The following is a 19461-nucleotide window of genomic DNA, read 5'->3' as shown; positions in this document are numbered from 1 at the left end:
CAACTGCTAAGGCGTTTTCATTAGCAAAACGCACCTAAGTAAATAAAATTTATGGCATAAGTTGCCATATCTAGAACGGTTCATAAACGTGAGTAAAATGAACTCGTAAATGATTTGGATTGCATGGAATATAATGAACGTAAATTGCAATAAATCATTTTGTATTGTAGTTACACATAAAAGTAAATTTTAACAGTTGCCATAATTTCAATATAATGGGTGAGTGAACAAAAAGACGCAGCAAGGTGTAATAATTGTATTGTTTTGATTTAACTTCGATGAAAATTCATTAAAATTTATTACATTTATAACTATTATTTAAATTATCTAATGTAGCACAATTTACATGTGCCCATATCTTGCAAACTATACATTTCACCCAATTTTCTTCAGCTTTACTACATACCGGTATACCGAAATACCGGTATACCGCTCGAAATTTCAGCGGTATTATTACCAGTAATTACCTGAAAATTACCGGTATTTTTGCTATTTTTACATAAGCTCTAGTTAATACATTTTACACTCGAATTGAAATCTTTCGGAACAAATTTATCTTCAAACCCCATAATCGCCTAAGCAGATATCTTTAAGTGGTTCTATTGTCTATTAATTCATTTGTAAAACATATAGTAAAATAATCTATTGGATGTTTTATATTGCTTGGTGTTTGTAGTTAGGGTGTTTGTTGATGTATGTCAAACTCGATTATTGAAGGATAATCGGCACATTCGCTAAAGTCTTTCCGCTCTTCATTTAATTTGTCGAACTTCTTCTTTTTGTTGGTGGGATAATATCATCACCACATTCATCACTATCCTCGGTGCAAATAGTAATTTCGTAAAATTTGTCTGTATGAATGTCTATTTGAAACTCATCTTCACTACTGCTTAATTCGCAAAATTTACCAGTCGTTTTGACATATTTAAAAGCGCTCGGTCGTTTTAAATATTGAAAAAAGACTATATAGCAAAGAAAAAGGCTAAAAATACTATTAAAATAACTTGAAATTATTTTTAAAATACAACATTGCTGCTATATGTAATTTATTCAACTTTTCGATGCAAACTGAGTCATTGTTTATAAAATAGCCTGTGCCTCACAGAGTATGTTTGTCCACTCAGGTGGACAGCCGTCCCCAAAGAGTTAAATTAGTATAAAAAATACTGTTTTTAAAATATTGAAAATTATGCTGATTTTAACGCATTGAATACAGACAACACTATTTATTATAATAATATTAAATAATCTTTAATAAGTTTTTGGTCTTTGTTCCTCATGCGTTTGATTTTAATGAAAAGTACTCAATATACTCAATACTAATGATGAGTTAATTAAATTGGATATAATTTTGTTAATTTATTATTAAAAAAATAAACTTACTGTTTTTTAGATAATAAAAATACCGGTATTACCGGTTTTAACATGAAAAATACCGAAATACCGGTATTGAAATTTTCACTGGTAGATCATAATAAGCTTCCAAGTAATAATGCCCTTTCAGGGTTTCATTCAGGGTAGTTGTATATATCTTTATAGTCATACTAGTAACTATCAATCTTGTTTTTATATCTTTAAGATACTAAAAATACCGGTATTACCGGCTTTAAAATAAAAAATACCGAAATACCGGTATTGACATTTTTACCGGCATAGCTTCATATAGACATAGTAGAATAATCCATTATCTATTATCAATGCTTTAAAAAAACTCACAATTTTATTGAAGATATGATCTATATTATAGATCATAAATAATGAGCTTCCAAGTAATAATGCCACTTCAGGGTTTCATCATTTCAACGCATTATATTTTCTATGAATTGTTTTTTATAGGTATTGTTTTTTTCAATTGCCTACTAATGAAATGCATATTCAGAGCATAGTTAATATAATTATATCAATGATTGGTATATTTATTGCATTCTCATTACCGAAGGCTTAGGCGCTAGTCTGAAATATGCGCGGCAGCTCACCCACATATCTTTAACAAACGCGGTTGAAAGCTATGCCGAAGTTGCTTGTAATGTAATAACTCATTTCTCGAATAAATTACTGCTATTTCATGTCTAGTTATGCTTTGAATTGTACTATACTATACAATAGTTTAACTAATTAAAAATTATATTATGCAGTCTTCGTACTTCTAATAATGTCATGATGCAGCTGTCATGATGCACACTTTGGGGCTCTTGTAGAAAAATGAGCAACAAAGGAAAAAAAATTATTGAATAAATTGCGATATAATTTTATTATTTCATTAAAAGTTATTTAAAATGAATAAACAAAATGAATATTACAATTTTATTATTTCATTAAAATTTATCTAAAATGTATCAAGGACGAAATTGTGGTTCGTGGATTTTTGCCTAAAGGCAAAGTTAAATTGCAAATATTTCAAAATCAAATTTACATTGTAAAATCAAAGTTAATATTAGATTAATAATATGAAAATTTGATATAAAATTTAATCCATCTTTTATATTAACTATATAAACCGGGCGAACTCCGTTTCACCACCAGATGGTTTCATTTTATGTAACATTTTGATTGGTGATTAAAAGATTAAGAAAAAAATTGCCTGCTGTTGAAATTGAATAAAAATTTGCACAATACACATGATTGATTTGATGGTTTCCAATTGAAATGTTAGGAAACGAATAACTTTTTTCACAGTGAACACAATGCCGGTTTGTCACATGAAATGAACTGAGCAAAGAAAAATGAGTAGCAGTCAAACAAAAAATATTAGTTTGTAGTGCATGCTTAGTATCAGAGATGACGCTCTATGTGAAAAAAGAAAGTGTTTTCCGCTTTTCTGTTGAAATCTTTCCTCAATTTTTTTTACTATAAAGCTCACGGAGTCCGAGACCTTTCCAACGAATGTAAAATTGTCGAAATCGGTCGTGCGTTCTGGAGTTATATCGTCAGGAAGGAAAACCCGACTTATTTTTATATAATAGATAATGTTAAATACAGTTTTGATACTTACAATATTATCGAGGTGCAGCTTTTGGAATTCTCTAGGAAAAGGAGCAGTACACAAAAAAAATAGATTAGACCAAAATATGTTAAAATTATATTTCACAATTTCCAAATTTCTTTCTTCTGCTCTATTTCATTTAAAGTTACTTAAAATAAATTATTGGTCAGTTGATCATTAATGACCTTTTGTTCGATGGCAAAATCAAAGAGCAAATATTTTTAAATCACAGTTGAATTGCAAAAACAATATAAATATTATATAATAATATTAATAAATAAACTTAAAACTTATTAGTAAATAATTTGATATTCACAAAATGTATAAAAAAATTGTATTTTTCAGTCTTCATACTAACATGATACAGTTTTTCAGGTAGTTTATTGAATGAATTAAATAAATGAATTAATTGAAATCAATTGAAATTGAAATTGCTCTATAATAATATGTTACTAGTATATTATTTAATCCACTTAATTTGAAGACAAATTCATATTTGCTATTTTATTAAGATTTATTTGATAAATAAATAAAATATATATATATATTAAATGTTGATACCCACAAACGTATACAATTAACTCAAAAACGCAATACAATTAACAAAAATTAATTCAATATACTAAATTAAATGCTAAAACAACATGAATAATTCGAAAAAAAAATTAATTGTTAAATAAACTTTAAATGCGCAATATGAATATAAAATTTTTAAGTTTAAGTATCAATTTTATAACTTCGTTTTTTATCACATATATTATAATATTATCAAAATGTTCTAAATATGAAAATAGCGTTACATGTTAAAATGACCATAGTTTATGATTATATGCATATTGTACATTTTAATATATTTGATAATATATGCTTTTAATCTAAGAATGTATATTTATAATCAGTTTTAAAGTCTAATCAAATTTTTAATTCTATTCTTTTTATTCATATTTATTTTAATACAATCAAAATGTCCTAAATATAAAAATAGCGTAACACATTAAATTGACCATAGTTTATTTGCATGTCCCAAAATAAACATGAAAATATATATCACATATGCTAATATATATGATAACATATACTATTAATCCGAAAATATATATTTATATACAGTATTTAATCTAATTTATTCAATTCAAATTACCTTTACAATTGTCTGCTGTAATTGACAATCTTGTCCAAATTAAATCTTGTATTGCAACGTTTATTAATCAATTTGCAAAACCTAGTACATAAAATAATCCATTTCGTAAACCAATTCTAAATGTGAATTTCATCATACATTTAAATATCGATAGGTTTTTCTATTTGACATGTGTTCTTAGAAAACTAAGGCAACAGACATAAAAAGACAACAAATGTAGATTGTAGTTATTATGGAAATGCAAGCTACTGGTTATAAATATTGAAATAGATTTTAGGAATAAATTATTTGAGCAAAAAATATTTTGCGACAACGATAGAAAGGAAAACTTATGTCGTGATCGTATCAAATAATTGATTTGAGTTGCAAGCGTACACGTGTGTACCGTTTTTTAGATAATGTATTAAGCCATATGAAATCAAGATTGTTTTTGAGATTTTTTACTAGTTTCTTCTTACCGCAAAATAGCAAATCTATTTATTCCAAATGTACATAAAAAATATGTTTCCAATTGAAAATAGACTATTTTGGGCACTGCGGTGTGAAATGGCAATGGGAAATCTCTCCTCATACTATTCTTTCCTGAATCGAGTTGAAGTTTAACTAAGCTCATTGACCTGCCCTCGGTCAGTACCACCCATTAACAAAAATCTTAACCGACAAAAAAAAACATTTTTTTTATTTTATTTATGGCATTTGACTGTAGCATTTTTCAATTTCACATTTATTTGTCTACCTTGATATATATTTCAATATTTCTAAATATATATTTTTTCCAGGTTCAAAACAGATGTTCTGTTTGAATATGACAATTCTCCGAATATTCGTCAACCAATTTCAATAAATCAATTTCTCGACATGCCATTCCAAATGTATTCATCTCTGTTTATAACATGTTGGCTACCGTAATTCTATACTATTTCAAAGTCACTTATCGATTGACATATCTAAATAAGTGATCTACCTGTCACTGTTACCGAACAGTAAATACATTGTAATGGAAATCATTTGCCATCAAATATCATAAAAAGTATTTATCATTAATATGAGAAATACATTTTAAAAAAAATAAAACAGTTTGGATTTTATGTTTAATTCTAGCTAAAATTCTAAAGCTCACTATATACTACAAAAAATAATTAAATTTACAATTTATTTTAATTCATATAAATATTAGATAATGTCATTATTTCGAGTTTTTTATGTAAATACATGTCAATGTTATCGTCCAATTCATAGGCTCTTATATTTTGTCTATAAAATATGAACAATAAAAGTTACAGTATTTATAATAATGTAATTGAAAACATCCTTGAATATTTCATTATGATACGAGAAGTTCCAGCAATTTGCCTTTAGGCCGATGCCATACACCACTAGTTTTTTTTTATTTTGTCGCTTTTTAATGTTTGTAAAATTAATATAATACAGTATAACAATTTAATTCTTAATATTATACATTAAACAAATTTTCTCAGTTGTCCCAAATAAAGCTTTTTGAAACAAAATAAATACATGATTATGCCTTGAAAAACATTTATTTTTCTATATCATATTCCCTCACATTGCATAGTCAAAAGGGCCTAATTTCGCTTGACTTTGCATAAGAGAACACGGACTTCCTGGTCTATATTATAGTGATTAAATCTAAATTTATTAATGGTGATGACATAAACTCTTACCTGCCATTTTTTTATTTATTTTAATTTTTTTTTCAATAATTATATTCAAAGTTTTGAGGATATGGGATGTTCCCTTCTCTCGGAATTTGAAGACCAATCATTTTTTATTCAAAGTCAACACATCAAAATTCTAGGAAAAAACATGTTTTAAAATTCATCAAAAAAATCATTAACATTTTTTAACGATAATTGAATAGCAATCAAAAAATGAAAAAAAATCATATACTTCAAAACATGATCTTTATTTTCTTCATTATAAAATTCATTAATTCAAACTTTCAAAAAATGGCTTGATCGATATTTTATAAATGCATATATCAATTAATATATATATGTTTATATATATCATAAGATAACATAAAAATTATAAAATATATGAAGCGTGAAAACAGACAGATATGTGAAATCCGGAACAATGTATGTTATGTGTTCCGGCATTATGAAAATAGAAATGGTTAACGTGCGAATCTACTGTACAATTGTAGACGTTGATTATTGGAAATATAATAATGACTAATAAAAATTATATTGATTTTTGTAATATAATTGGCTCGTTAATATATTTGGTACCCACTTCAGCAATGTTGATATTTTTTAAGAAAATTTTATACATTTTTTGGTATTAAATTAATTTGTACTTGACTCAATATTATGTAAACTCGTTGGCATTGAATTTACACATTCATCATTAATTTTGAAAATTGTCTGGCTTGTAAATGATTTGAAATAAAAATTTCTTAAATTTATAATGTGCTATGCTATAAAGTAAAACTCATGAAAATCTCATGTGATAAGTATTAATTAATACTAGACAGACTGCTGAGAGTTTTGATGAATGTTTTTGGATCATTCAAATCCGATGCTCCGATTTCTCAAAAACTTGATTTCTATTTTCTGCATTCTTTGCTCCATATCTCCAAAACGGCTGAACCTGCCTTTGCCAAAAACTGATCAGCACATCTCCCTATCAATAGATCTAATGTTTTTTGAACAATTCAAATTGGTTGATCCGTGCGCCTGAAAACATCGACGAAAAATTGTTTCCATACACACACACACACACACACACATTTTTTCTGAGGTATGCCAAAATGTTCAAAAACCTTCAAAACGTGTAGAAATGTAAAAATTTTCAATTTATTTCGATTTTTGGACAATTACGATAACTTACCCTAGTTAAAAATTAGAAAGTTAGAAATTAACGACAATAACCGAAAAATGGTCATGATTTCCAAACAAAGTGGGATTTTTTTTTTCAGAACAGTTAAGGTCAATATTATCAACCCGTTTCGGCTTGACGTCAAGGTCTGGGACAGCCTATAATTATAATATAAATTATTGCAGGATTCTGTCAAGTCATACTGATTACAATTTTATAATTTTTTATATACCAACTTAATAATTTATTAGGTCAATCTGGAACTTCAGCGAATTCTGTGTTCGCCCATGCGATACACGATCTCCATGTTTCTCAGTATCCAATAACATACATTTTTTTTATTAATCTTAATTAAAACAAACAAACAAAAATTACAAACAACGATTGAATTTCAATAATCTCGGTGTAAGTTTTATTCGGGCTCGTTAACTGGAGCAGAACTTTTAAAGCCTCGTAATCATTTACTTTTGCTTTCGATGCTCCAAAAGCGCGAGTGGCGTGTTCGCTTGTTCCAAAAGAAACCGAACGTGCAAAACGCAACTCAATTTCAATAAGATTATTATAGAGAATGTATTGTATTCTATATCAGCGAATAAATATAATAGAAGACGTTTATTATTATAGTCTGCGGTTAGGAATGTAATAAAAATGCGGCTTATAGACTAGGGAAGCATGCGTTTCTAAAGGTTTGACCGATTGAGCCCGTCGAGTTGTAATGAACAGTGTTGTCTAGCATTAACTAGTCCAGGGTTCGATTCAACCTCGGCCAGTTGTATGATATCCAATTTTTGCTTGAGGTTGTATATCTCAAATATAATCTTGAGTCAAAATCCTTTTTGGTGGGCATTGCTGCAACATATACACGCTAAAACTATTATATATACCTACATATCTAAAATATATTCTACACATAAAAAGAGTGGTTGGTAAAAATGCTGCGTTGCCTTCTAGAAAAAATTACTATCTAAGATATAGCGATAGCAAGCACAGTTCAATGAACAAGTACATGGTTTAATTGTTGCTAAAAACTTATTAGATCAAAAATCTAATAAAAAATCTCATCAGAGGAAGAATGGTCAATCAATGGGTTCCATTCTAAAAAAACACCATAAACAGCCTATATATTTTTATTTACTGTGAAAATAATATTATTTTTTAGTAGTTCTATTAATATATTTCTCAGTTGTAAAACTTTTATTGGATGTGATTTGTCTTCCTTCATTATTAAAACTATCCATAGTTTTTATTTTCTGCGGATTACCAATACTAAGTTTCTTATGCAATAATCAACTTTTTCAATCAGACCTCGTATATTAAAATAAATATATATTATATTTTATAACTGTACTGATTATTTCATAAAGACATCAAATAATTTTCTTATGAATGAGGTTATTACTTATATTTTACATTTTCCTACATTGTAGCAATGATAAATGTGGAAAAAATGTAAATACTGATTTACTTCTGTCTGAAGCGGATTTATCAATAAAATGTTCTGCATATTCATTCATATGGGACACTCATAAATTATGTATTCAAATTATGTCATATCAGATATGCAGGTGTTAATATGTCTGTGACAAATTGTAAACAGGTATCGCACGCGTTGCATTAATTTTCGCAAATGTTAAATGAGATATATTTTAAAATAAACATATTATAGTATGGTAATTGATTTGTTTCTTTTAATAAATCACATGAAATATTTAGCAATATTGAAAGCAAAATGTAAATATGTAGAGTTTTGAAAGGTTGCCTAACATTAATTCTTTTCCCTAGTGATAATTTAAGTTGTATTTTGTAGTTATATATAGTAAAATTAATTCTAAATTTGAGTTAACTTAAATAACTTGATATAGCCATATAAAAAATTTATTGATTGTTAGATCAAATATTTCATAAAATTACCATTATACATGATGATTTTTTTTAACTTTGCGTAGTAATGCTTCGAAGGGTTATTTTTATTTGGAGATATATTTTCATTTATACTTTCAAATAAAACTTGATATTACTGCTGCTTTATATCATAATACACTCATTGTGGGGTTTGAACTACAAATCTTGTTGGTCGAAAGCAGAATTGAATGTAGAGTGAATATTGTTCCTTTATATTGATCTCATATTGGTTTTGAACGTCGGTTTAATATTGTTTATCGATACTGGGCGCATATCGGCCCATATTGGTTTTAATATTGGTTTCATATGGGAAAATGGTTAATGGTATAATATTACTATACCGGCCTCGGCCAGCCTGATGTCGAGCAGCAGTGACTTCAGTTTTTACTTGAAAATAGCCCTTACCAGCATTGCTGCATCCAATGGAATGTAATCAGTATTAAGTTATTCTAATAATAAATTTATCAAAACAGCAATAAAGTAATTGTTGGGTTATCTATGAAGCTTGGCGAAAACGCAAGATATAAAATCTAGTATGAAAATTCCTTAACAACCTTCAATGATATTTTACTCTAGTCTTGTCTATTTCGACCTTCGGTTAATTCAAAGCGACCACGCCTTCGTCATCTCCGTTTGTGAACTCATTTCTGTGTAAAACGGTCACAATAAATATTCCAAATGGGCACGAATGCAATAGCATAATTCCAGTGGCCACTTATGATTAGAATATAAATTATTGTTTTGAATATGTTCCCATTCCGCTCGTGTGCCTGTATCTGCATATTATTGATTACTTTATCAATTACATTCATTTATCCCACATATCTGTTAATAATAATCATTCGACGATAAAACTAAACTATTCAACTGTTTTTATCAGAGCCTATAATGTGTTGTAAATGTAGGTGATTCGAATTGATTGTTAATAAATTTATATTCACAACTGCATATCGAAAGTAATAAATCTTGGCGGTAATGCGAATTAGTATTCTGTTCTACAATAGTTAATCTGATTTTGTGGAGTAATTTGCATGTTGCTACTTATGTTACATAGTTGTAATTAAGAATACAAAACGATGTAATCGATATTATTTTAATTAATAGTTAATAAAGGAATTGTTAGTTACTTTTTCAAGCATTTAACTTGTTCATTTTATTCATATTCATATTCATATATATATATATATATATATATATATATATATATATATATATATATAAAGATCAAAATGACGCACCTGCTCATTTGTTTCCTGCGTCGGCCTATGGTACAGTAACTATGATATATTGCGCAAGCTCCCTTATACGTTTAATAAAAATATTTCAATACTTTCATTCAAAATGTTTTTTTTTGTTTTTCTTGACCGTTTTGTAGCATTTAGTTACATACATTATATTTATTTTATATTCTTTTTCTATTCAATATTTTACATTATTTTTATTGTTACGAATTCTTTTTTCCTCTAAATCCATCTTTTTCTTTCTTCTATTTAGTTCTGATTCTGTCAAAGTTTTACATTATACTGAAGTTCTATACTTCTTCCATATTTACAAAATTTCATATACTACTCCGTAGAATTAGTTTGATTTACTGGCCGCGCCCCATAGTTGGAGATCGTAGGACCATATTGGTTTAATAATTGTCTTGTATATTAAGAGTTTATTTTCAATTGAGACTTGTGATTTCCATCCCATTAACCAATTAAGTTGCCTACGTGTTAGTTGGCATCTGTATCTAAAAATTGCCATCAATTAATGGTTTCATAATTTTTCTTCCAGATCATCATGCGAACCTCTGCCAGGTGCCACTTCGTGCCACTGGCATGCGTTCTTAGTTTGGTGGCAGCAACTGCAGCTAGTGCAGTGTCATATAACATTCACGTGAATCATGGTTCTGGTAAACATGCTGCCAGGCCACGTTCAGTAAACCCTCTTTCATCTAAGCATGCTTATTTGAATTATTTCCGTGGACCACAAGTTACTTATCTGCACGAGCCTCAAGACCCATTCGGGTAAGTCTAGACTATATATAATAACAATACTATATAAACAATGGTATACTTTACTAACATCTACACTTATTCCATATAAAACATCATCGCTTATAATGTCCAAATCGAATGCCAACCCAGAATATTTTTGGCACACGTCGATATAATGGAACAAAAAAATTGTAGATTGTAATTATTTTTGCTGCAAATATTTTTTTAATAAATAATGTTTAGTATTTCCAAATACCATAATGAGCTAGATCTTTAAGTTTCAAAGCATTAGTTAGTATTTTATTACTCCTTTTGTAGTAGGTACTCCTTCGATCTTTGCATATGATACATTTTACAGATCTCCATTATATATATATACATATATATTTGTTTATGTTTATCTGTTCCCATACCGCTATGATCCATAATCAATACTTTCAATCATCTTAATAGCCTAAGGCAAATTTATTAAACATCTAAATAGACTAAACATGCCGATCAATTTCAAATCGTTCCAATTAACTTTTTTAGTAAAGATTAATATTGATACATTACTATCAAACATGTAGTCAGAATTAACAAATTGCAAAAACGTAATTATTTTACTTGCTGTTTTTTTATTTTCAAAAAGTTTTTCAAGTAAAAAATCAAGTAACAATATTGCATGCAGTATTTTTGTTACTGTATAATTAGTTAACTAAATATATGTTTAAAGTAACTTTAGGACAAAACTATTGATTCCTTATAATCCTCTTTCTTCAATACTTTTCGATTGTCACAAATATAATCATATTCTAAAAAACAGGACTCATCAATGTGAGCTTGATATAGTTTAGTAGTGATTCAAGAGTATTACATTTCTATTATTTAATTAGTGATTTTTTTACACCATGAACACGATTAAATTAATAATTACGCGAAAGGCGATTAATTCGGGCATGGTAAGTTGCTCACACACAGTTTATGTAACATACTTACTGGAAAATGTAAAATTAAAATACACATGTCTTCATAAATTAACAAGTATATTCATTTATGCGTTAACAAGATTTTTTATGTATACATATAATAGTGAAATAACTAACTATATAAATCATTTACGCTATCTTGATTACCTCGCTAAATTTCTCCTAATTCAAAAGCGTCCATTGAGGGCAAACTCCCAAGTATAATAATAAACATACATAGATTTTTTTATCGTTTCCACTATCATAATAATCGTTTTTATAGATAATTATCTACTTGTAATGATACAGTTATGACTAACGAATGCGGATATGCGTTGTCGAAAAAAAAATTACATGTCATTTACACAAAGTAAACGAAAGTGACCAAACAGATCAAGTGTAGAGAATTTTTGAATAAATAATTCTTTGAGATAAGATTATGTACCGGTTTATTTTTTTGGTGAATGTTTTAAATAAATATACGCAGATTTTTGTAATTTTGACAAATTAATTTTGACTTTCTTTATCATGCATTCACTTGAATTAATTCGTGACATGGACATACTTAATATCTTTCAACTTGTGGGATGAATATCGTAAGCCGGTCCATGCTTGTTAAAGAAACAGGTTTTAAATTATACAAATAGATAACAAATGAAGTACTTCAGAGAAATTAAGTGAATATTAATGATTAAAATAAATTATTACGATAGTAAATTAAATAGCAATTTTAAGAAAATGATTAAACTTAAATATTGTCGTATTATTTTCGTTAAAAACATCTTATATTTAACTAATTTTAAGAACGGTCTTTTATCATGAATGAATATTTTTTTTGGATTGTTTTATAAAATGACTAAAATATTAATTTTAGTTGTCAGTTGCACTAAGAAAAGTAGCATGAACTTTGTATTTATGTTTCGTAGTTATAAAATTTATGTAAACTCTCCTTCGATAATTCAGGTTGTTGGGTTATAATTTAACCCTTGTAGCTGTAGACTGTATTAAACACTGATTTGTTTGTATATTATGTATTTGTTGCAGTTCTAATTACAATCACTGATCTGTTACTAAGTTATAATGAAAGGAGATATATTCATTGGTTATTTATTATACATGTTGTTTCGCGGACTTCTCTTTTAGAAGTGAACAACTAGTTTAATTAAAGCACTCCGCTATCAACAATGGTAGCAACCATTCCGTGTAAAGCATAATGCCCTGAAGGTTGTCACCTTCATGGCCAATATAATAAATCAAAAATACGTCCGAACAAACTTATAAGAAATTAGATTAGCAATTTATATCAAATTTTCAATCATTTGATTCAAAAATAGTTTTTTTCTTTCACCAAAAACTCAAACAGACTTCAAATAATATCTACAATTGTGTTAATTAAACCATTTTTCATAGGCCTCTATTTTAAGATATTTTTTAAACCATCTTGACATCTGACCTATGAGCTTTAATTCCATGCAAAGTTTTAGTAAAATCGTATTTAATTGACAAAAAAACAGTCTGGTTGATCTTTACCACAAGAGGCGTCCATTAATCACGTGAGCTTTTAATGATTTTTGAACCCCCCCTCCCCCTTGGTGATCCATGGTGATACTCAGAATTACCCCCTACCCCGCCAAACTTCACGTGTATTTTTAGTTACGTAAAAAACTGTACAATTTTTGAATTTTTCTTGAAAATGTTTGAACTTTTTTTAAAAAAAATAGTTAAAAAATAAATTCACGTGATATCTTACTATACCCCTCCCTCTCCCACGTGATATTTCGTGATTTTTGTTCAAACCCCCAATCCTCCTAAAAACCTCACGTGATTAATAGACGCCCCCCCCCCCAAACTAATCAGCAAGTTTACAAATTCAATATTTTCATCAATTTTTGGATTTTCAACATCGGTTCAGGATTGTTTGTGCAAACGTAGATGCGATGTTTTGCACTTTTCTGCTAATTTTGAAGAAACGGCTCACCTGATCGTTTTGCAAAATTAGTCAACGCGTGTCTTCAAGTTTTTTCAAATGTTTTTTAATAGTTTTTTGAAATCAGTGTAGTCGTTTTTGAGAGAATGTCATCGAAACAGCAAATTTTGACATACACATGCATACACATACACATACTTTTCCAACTTTTGTGTCAAACGATTCAAAATGACATGAAGTGTAGAGAAAGCGCAATAGTAAATTGGATTTTTTTGTTCAAACAAACTTTTCTTGGAGGTGTCGAAAAATAAGGAAATAGAAACATTTTATACAAAGGGCTCTTTCGTGGATCAGTGGTTAAAGCTATGGGAGTTCAATCAGAAGTTAAACACCCGAATCCGACAGCCTAATGTCAAGCAGAAGTGACATCAGTCTTTGCTTCAAAATATAAATAATTGAAAATAGCCCTTTCTCGATGTTGCTACATCAAATTATGAAAATCATCACAAAAGCTTATAGGACCTTCAAGTTCTGATTACAGATCAAAAAAAAAGTTTTTTGAACATACGAAAGGATCATATTTCAATAAGCAGATAAGTTTCCTTACAAACCAATCTGTATTCTCTTTTACTAACCATTTAGATCAGAAATTTCACTTGCTCTGTTATATCTATTACCTCGGGTCAACTTGCGCTGTTTTTAAACAACACCTCCGGGCCATGTATTAAAATCGTGTCGTCGATTTTTTAACCATTTTCTCCGTGCTGATAAATATTAATAAGAGCGGTTCGGTATCCTTTTATGAGATCACGAAATAATCGTGAGATTTAGAAACAGAAATTGCCCACGGCGGTGCCGTTTACTCGCGCGGGTCTCTCTGAATGACTTAGTGACTTGTTATTGTTTGACGCCGGCGGCAAAAACTGGAGAAATATACACGTTAAATAGATGTCAAAAAGTTGGAGAGATTGATGTACACCCTAGCCGATAGTTGCAAGCGTGATAATATTTAAATTTCATAACTTTGAGTGTTTTGTCCTGCCTTTCGGCGTCAATTGCTGAAGCTGTGTAATTTTTTAAATCGAACAGCATAGTTTAACACTTTCGACTCGGGAGTCGGACTGCCAGTCGGTACGCTGCGCTCGGAATATTATAGTGCAATACTTATCTCTCAACTCGGAATTTTTTTTTGTATCGGATTTTTTTCAAAATGTGGTTATATTGCTTTTAAATATAGTTATTATGATAATAAAATAGAAAATTTTGAGAATTAAAAAAAAATTGCACTCTATTGTTTAAAAAATCATCTTCACAGATCTTTATTAGAATTATGGGGATCATGAGCTAATAAATTAATTTTGTTATATATTTATTTATAAAATTAATAAATCAATCAATAAATGAATGTAATAGTAAATTAATTTTTAAAAAATAAAAAAAAATTAAATGTAAGTTTAGTTTGCGACGAGTCGTCGCCGACACGATTTGCCGCCGGAGCGGCGGCATCCGAGCTTAACGGTAAAACATATCATGCCGCCGGAGAGGCGGCATCCGAGCGCAACGGTAAAATGACTATGCCGCCGGAGCGGCGGCATCCGAGTCGAAAGTGTTAATTTTTTTTTGGTTCATTGATATATTAGTTTTGCTATTCCCAGGTAATTAATTAAAACTGAAGCTATGGGATTTACCTGGGTTAACAATTATCATAATTATCATAATCACAAAATCAAAAAATAAGCGATAGGAGTATAAAAGCTCTTGGTACTTCTATACATCATATAAGTTTAAGTTATAAATATAGCTAAAAGTAATATGCAAAATAAGTGACTTTTTATAAATTCGATACTATAAATACGTGTATATATTAGAAATGGATAACTCACTCCGGAGTTATCACTCCGATACAACTCCTTCCTCTGAGTGAATCCGAGTGGAGTTGTCTCACAGGATTTGTCATATCATTCCCTAAACTGGTACTAAATTTGTTAACATGTGCAGATATTTGCTTGAGATTTTGTACTAATACAAAGATTTGGGTCGAAATAAGTGGTCTTTTTCTCGTCTCACAGCCACTTTTAGGACTTTTCAGGTATATAATGTCTCAAAATCATGCTATTTTGTATTCTATGTTCTGTATACAATAATGCTTGTCCATAAATAAGTTCTTTCAATGGTATATAACCAGTCAAAAAATATTTAGTATTATATTATAACTTTTACACAATTATGATTTTATAATTGTGTAAAAGTAATAGTATGCTAATCGAACTACCTAATGTATAATTAATTCTGGAAAGAAAAATAATAAAAAAAGTGAAGTATTATTATTTTGTGAAAAATATTATACACAAAGATTTGTTCTTATTTCATATATAAGGTCCACTGCATCATTTTCATATAAAAATAAACATTTTCAAATAACTCTATATTTTCTCTTAAAAATAATTACAAAATTGATTTTGATTCCCAAGTCTTTTGTCAATTTGAGATTTGTATGCATATTGGAATGCGTAAATGCATTTGCATGCATATTTTCAAAGTCTTAATGAAATCCTTAGATATGTTAACAACACACTAAAGAACATATTTGTGTCAAGTATTATGTTTCGAAGTTGTCAGAGTTGTAAAGTTAAATGGATATAACTCCTCCCTGAAGCGGAGTCAAATTCTAACCGATCCGGCTTCGGATATGATAATCCCATCTCTCGTATATATACTTAATTAAATGATTTTGTGTCTTGAGAACATACGATATCTACTTGTAATAGATGTTTAGTATTGATACTTACCGATATTGATATTTATCTTGCTCCGAGATATTATATCCAGGTAATGAATTATTATATTACTCTACAATTGCGGTTTACGATTAATATCTAATATTATTTTAATGAACTAAAATCAGTATTGCATAATTGACAATCGATATTTTAATATTGAATTACTATATAAAATTGGAATATATTATATATATATATATATTAATTTAAAGCTCATTGACTTACGAAATAAACCTAGGACTGATTAGACCAATGGTGGCAAATGATACAAATCATGACATATTACAAAAATTACTTAACAGAATATTATGTATAAAATGTAAATTAACATATCCTGTGACTGAGCATTATAAATTTATAGAGTTGCACTGGACGACTAATGGAACACTATGGAACAATAATTCCGCAAAAAGTATGAGAAGTGAAGTCTAAGGTGTATGGGTTTGTAGATGTTTTTTTGTCATTTTCAATCATTAAAAACAAAAGAGCTTGAGGAAATATTTGATAATTTGTTATGGTTTTCCGATGGCGCAACTACATCCGTCTAAAATCTAAACTGTCGCAAAGATTTTATTACGCAACCACACCTGGAATTAGAATGGTACAACATATGGTCTAATCTGACGATTAGTGATATGTTGGAACTATTACTATATAAACTATTTCCATGTTTAGTTTGGTGTTAATTTTGCCGTGTAAACCATGAATACCTGAATATACATAATATATTTTTTATTATATGATAATGATGAATCATGGTAATGATGTAGACAAATGATATAGAAAATATTAAAATATTAATAAAAATTACAATATTATAAATACTTCACTCTCACTGAAAACTAAAATCATACGTTTTTTTTCATGATTAAATAAGCATAATAATTTTTTACACAATGCAATACTTAAACTTTTGTACATTTTAATAACAATAATGGTCAATACTAATTTAGAAGATAGGGTGATAGGGTGAGAATGGGCTATTTATTCCAATTACCTGATTTTATTTAAAACCAACATTTGAAACTTTTTGGGTGCATTATGTCCGACTTTGAATCACGGGTTTTATTTTCGATATCTGCCTTGAACAACCTGATGTCAAGCAGCAGTCACATCGTATTTCACTTATAGATGGCTATACGTTTCCAAGTAAAAGAAAATATCTGACTTTGCTGCACTAATAAAAATTTATCAGTATTGCAGAAATTGTGGTAAAAAATTAACAAATTGATTGGACAATCGTTTGGGTTGCCATCAATAACGAGACGTCGTTTAAAAAGTCAATGAGGTCATAGAGCTGACTGCTGGTAAAAGTATATATATGAAAATATGTTCGATTTTTTAATTTTCTATATATCTTCTCTACATAAAACTTGTCAATTACCCCATTGTTGTATATACAAGTCAATTCAATTGGTCTGTTTTTTTTTTTGGTGTGGCAAAAATAAAATGCTTTGTTTTTATATTTTCTCAAAACAGTTTTCTTCTTCTTAGGAAATTGTATCAAGCAGAAGTCTTCCTACTGCCACTATTATTCGCAACTGTGTAAATAATATCCATAGAAAAGCACGTAATGCATTTCCAATAAACCTAGTCAATCCCTGACATACAATACTTAAATTTTTACAAAAGTTCCTTTTCCTTCGGGATTACGTTTGCGGTTTTCTACCTATTACGACAATATTATCTACATCCGTCAATTTCATTGTTAACACTATGATATGATCTGAAAAGCAATAATACAAATCTAGTTGCGGATGCAAATATACTTACATATATTGGATCGAATCAGTAATGATCAGTATTGATCGGTAATTGATCAGCATGTTCGATTCCGCGTGTGTCGGCCGAATGGGTGAAGCACTTTGCGGGCGAAATTGCCTTCGTTATGTTGTTATGAATGATATATTACTGGTGTAATAAAACAATTTTGAGGCTTTTCTGTCTTTCCTACATTTCTATAGAATTGGTTGAAGAAGTAGTATTATATACTTGATGGTATAACAAACACGTTCAGACAATGCAAGGAGGGCATTTTCATGGCCAAGCAAGTACTGATTGTGTTAAATATCTAGGTATTCATCTGGATCGTGGACTGACATGGAAGGATCATATTCCCGCAAAATTAAAAACTGTAAAAATTCGAAGTGCTGAGCTATACTGTCTTCTGGGACAAGTCAATTCTATCATTTGATAATAATAAAACCAATATAGACTTATGGCATTCAATTGTGGAGCTGTGCAAGCAAAATTTTTTAAACAAATTACTAATGCTCCATGTTTCATAAGCTATAAGACCTTACACGACGATCTTAACATAGAATTTATAAACAAAGTTATAAATATAAACAGTGTCAAACATTTTCATCAGTAGAACATCATTCAAATTCTATAGTCACTCAGCTTCTTGAGACACCAATTTGAAGAAGACTGAAGAAGAAGCTGCTCAATGTCAATGTTAGAGACCTTTAGCACTACCACATCTTTGCATATATAAACAGAATTGGTGAATTCACTTATTGGAGTGATTCTTTAACTATCGATATAATATTTATCACAATAACCATACAGATTTTCTTGTTGTCCATTTCTGAATTAAAAAAAATCCATAATAAATTAGTTAAGTAAAAGTATACGAGTACCCGATTATTTTATATGAATCTATAAGATATTTAATTCGTTACCATGGGTAAGGTACAAAAATTCGCTAATATTTATTCTATTAAAAAAAGAAATTGAAGTAATTATGGTCAAGTCTTGCTCGCCTTTTTACTACATAGTTGTAAATTCCAAGTTGTGGTATATGGAAGAAAAATTAAAGATTTCAAGATGAATCGTTCGGAATAGCAAATCTTAACCATTTGTAAAATATGGTAATCAACTGCTGAAATTATAACGCACTGGGAAATTGAACAATTAAATATTCACACATTTATTGAAGAGAAAATTGTTAGACCT

At 28.9% G+C, this 19461-nt stretch overlaps 1 protein-coding gene across 1 annotated transcript in view; it reads left to right on the top strand.

Annotated features, from left to right (window-relative positions):
* The window catches only part of LOC113377415 (peroxidase-like), a gene marked incomplete at its 3' end in the record, with an annotated part of 75970 nt that overhangs the window by 40508 nt on the left and 16001 nt on the right, over positions 1-19461 (top strand). Inside the window, 1 exon segment of the mRNA XM_026617732.1 lies at positions 10647-10879. Within this exon segment, the coding sequence (XP_026473517.1) occupies positions 10653-10879 (227 nt within the window).

Source organism: Ctenocephalides felis, unplaced genomic scaffold (assembly GCF_003426905.1).
Source record: "Ctenocephalides felis isolate EL2017-DRISC unplaced genomic scaffold, ASM342690v1 CF-g0.4_SCAFFOLD_01886, whole genome shotgun sequence".
Taxonomy (NCBI): domain Eukaryota; kingdom Metazoa; phylum Arthropoda; class Insecta; order Siphonaptera; family Pulicidae; genus Ctenocephalides; species Ctenocephalides felis.
Note: the sequence above shows the minus strand (reverse complement) of the source record. Positions and strands in the feature narration are given on the sequence as shown.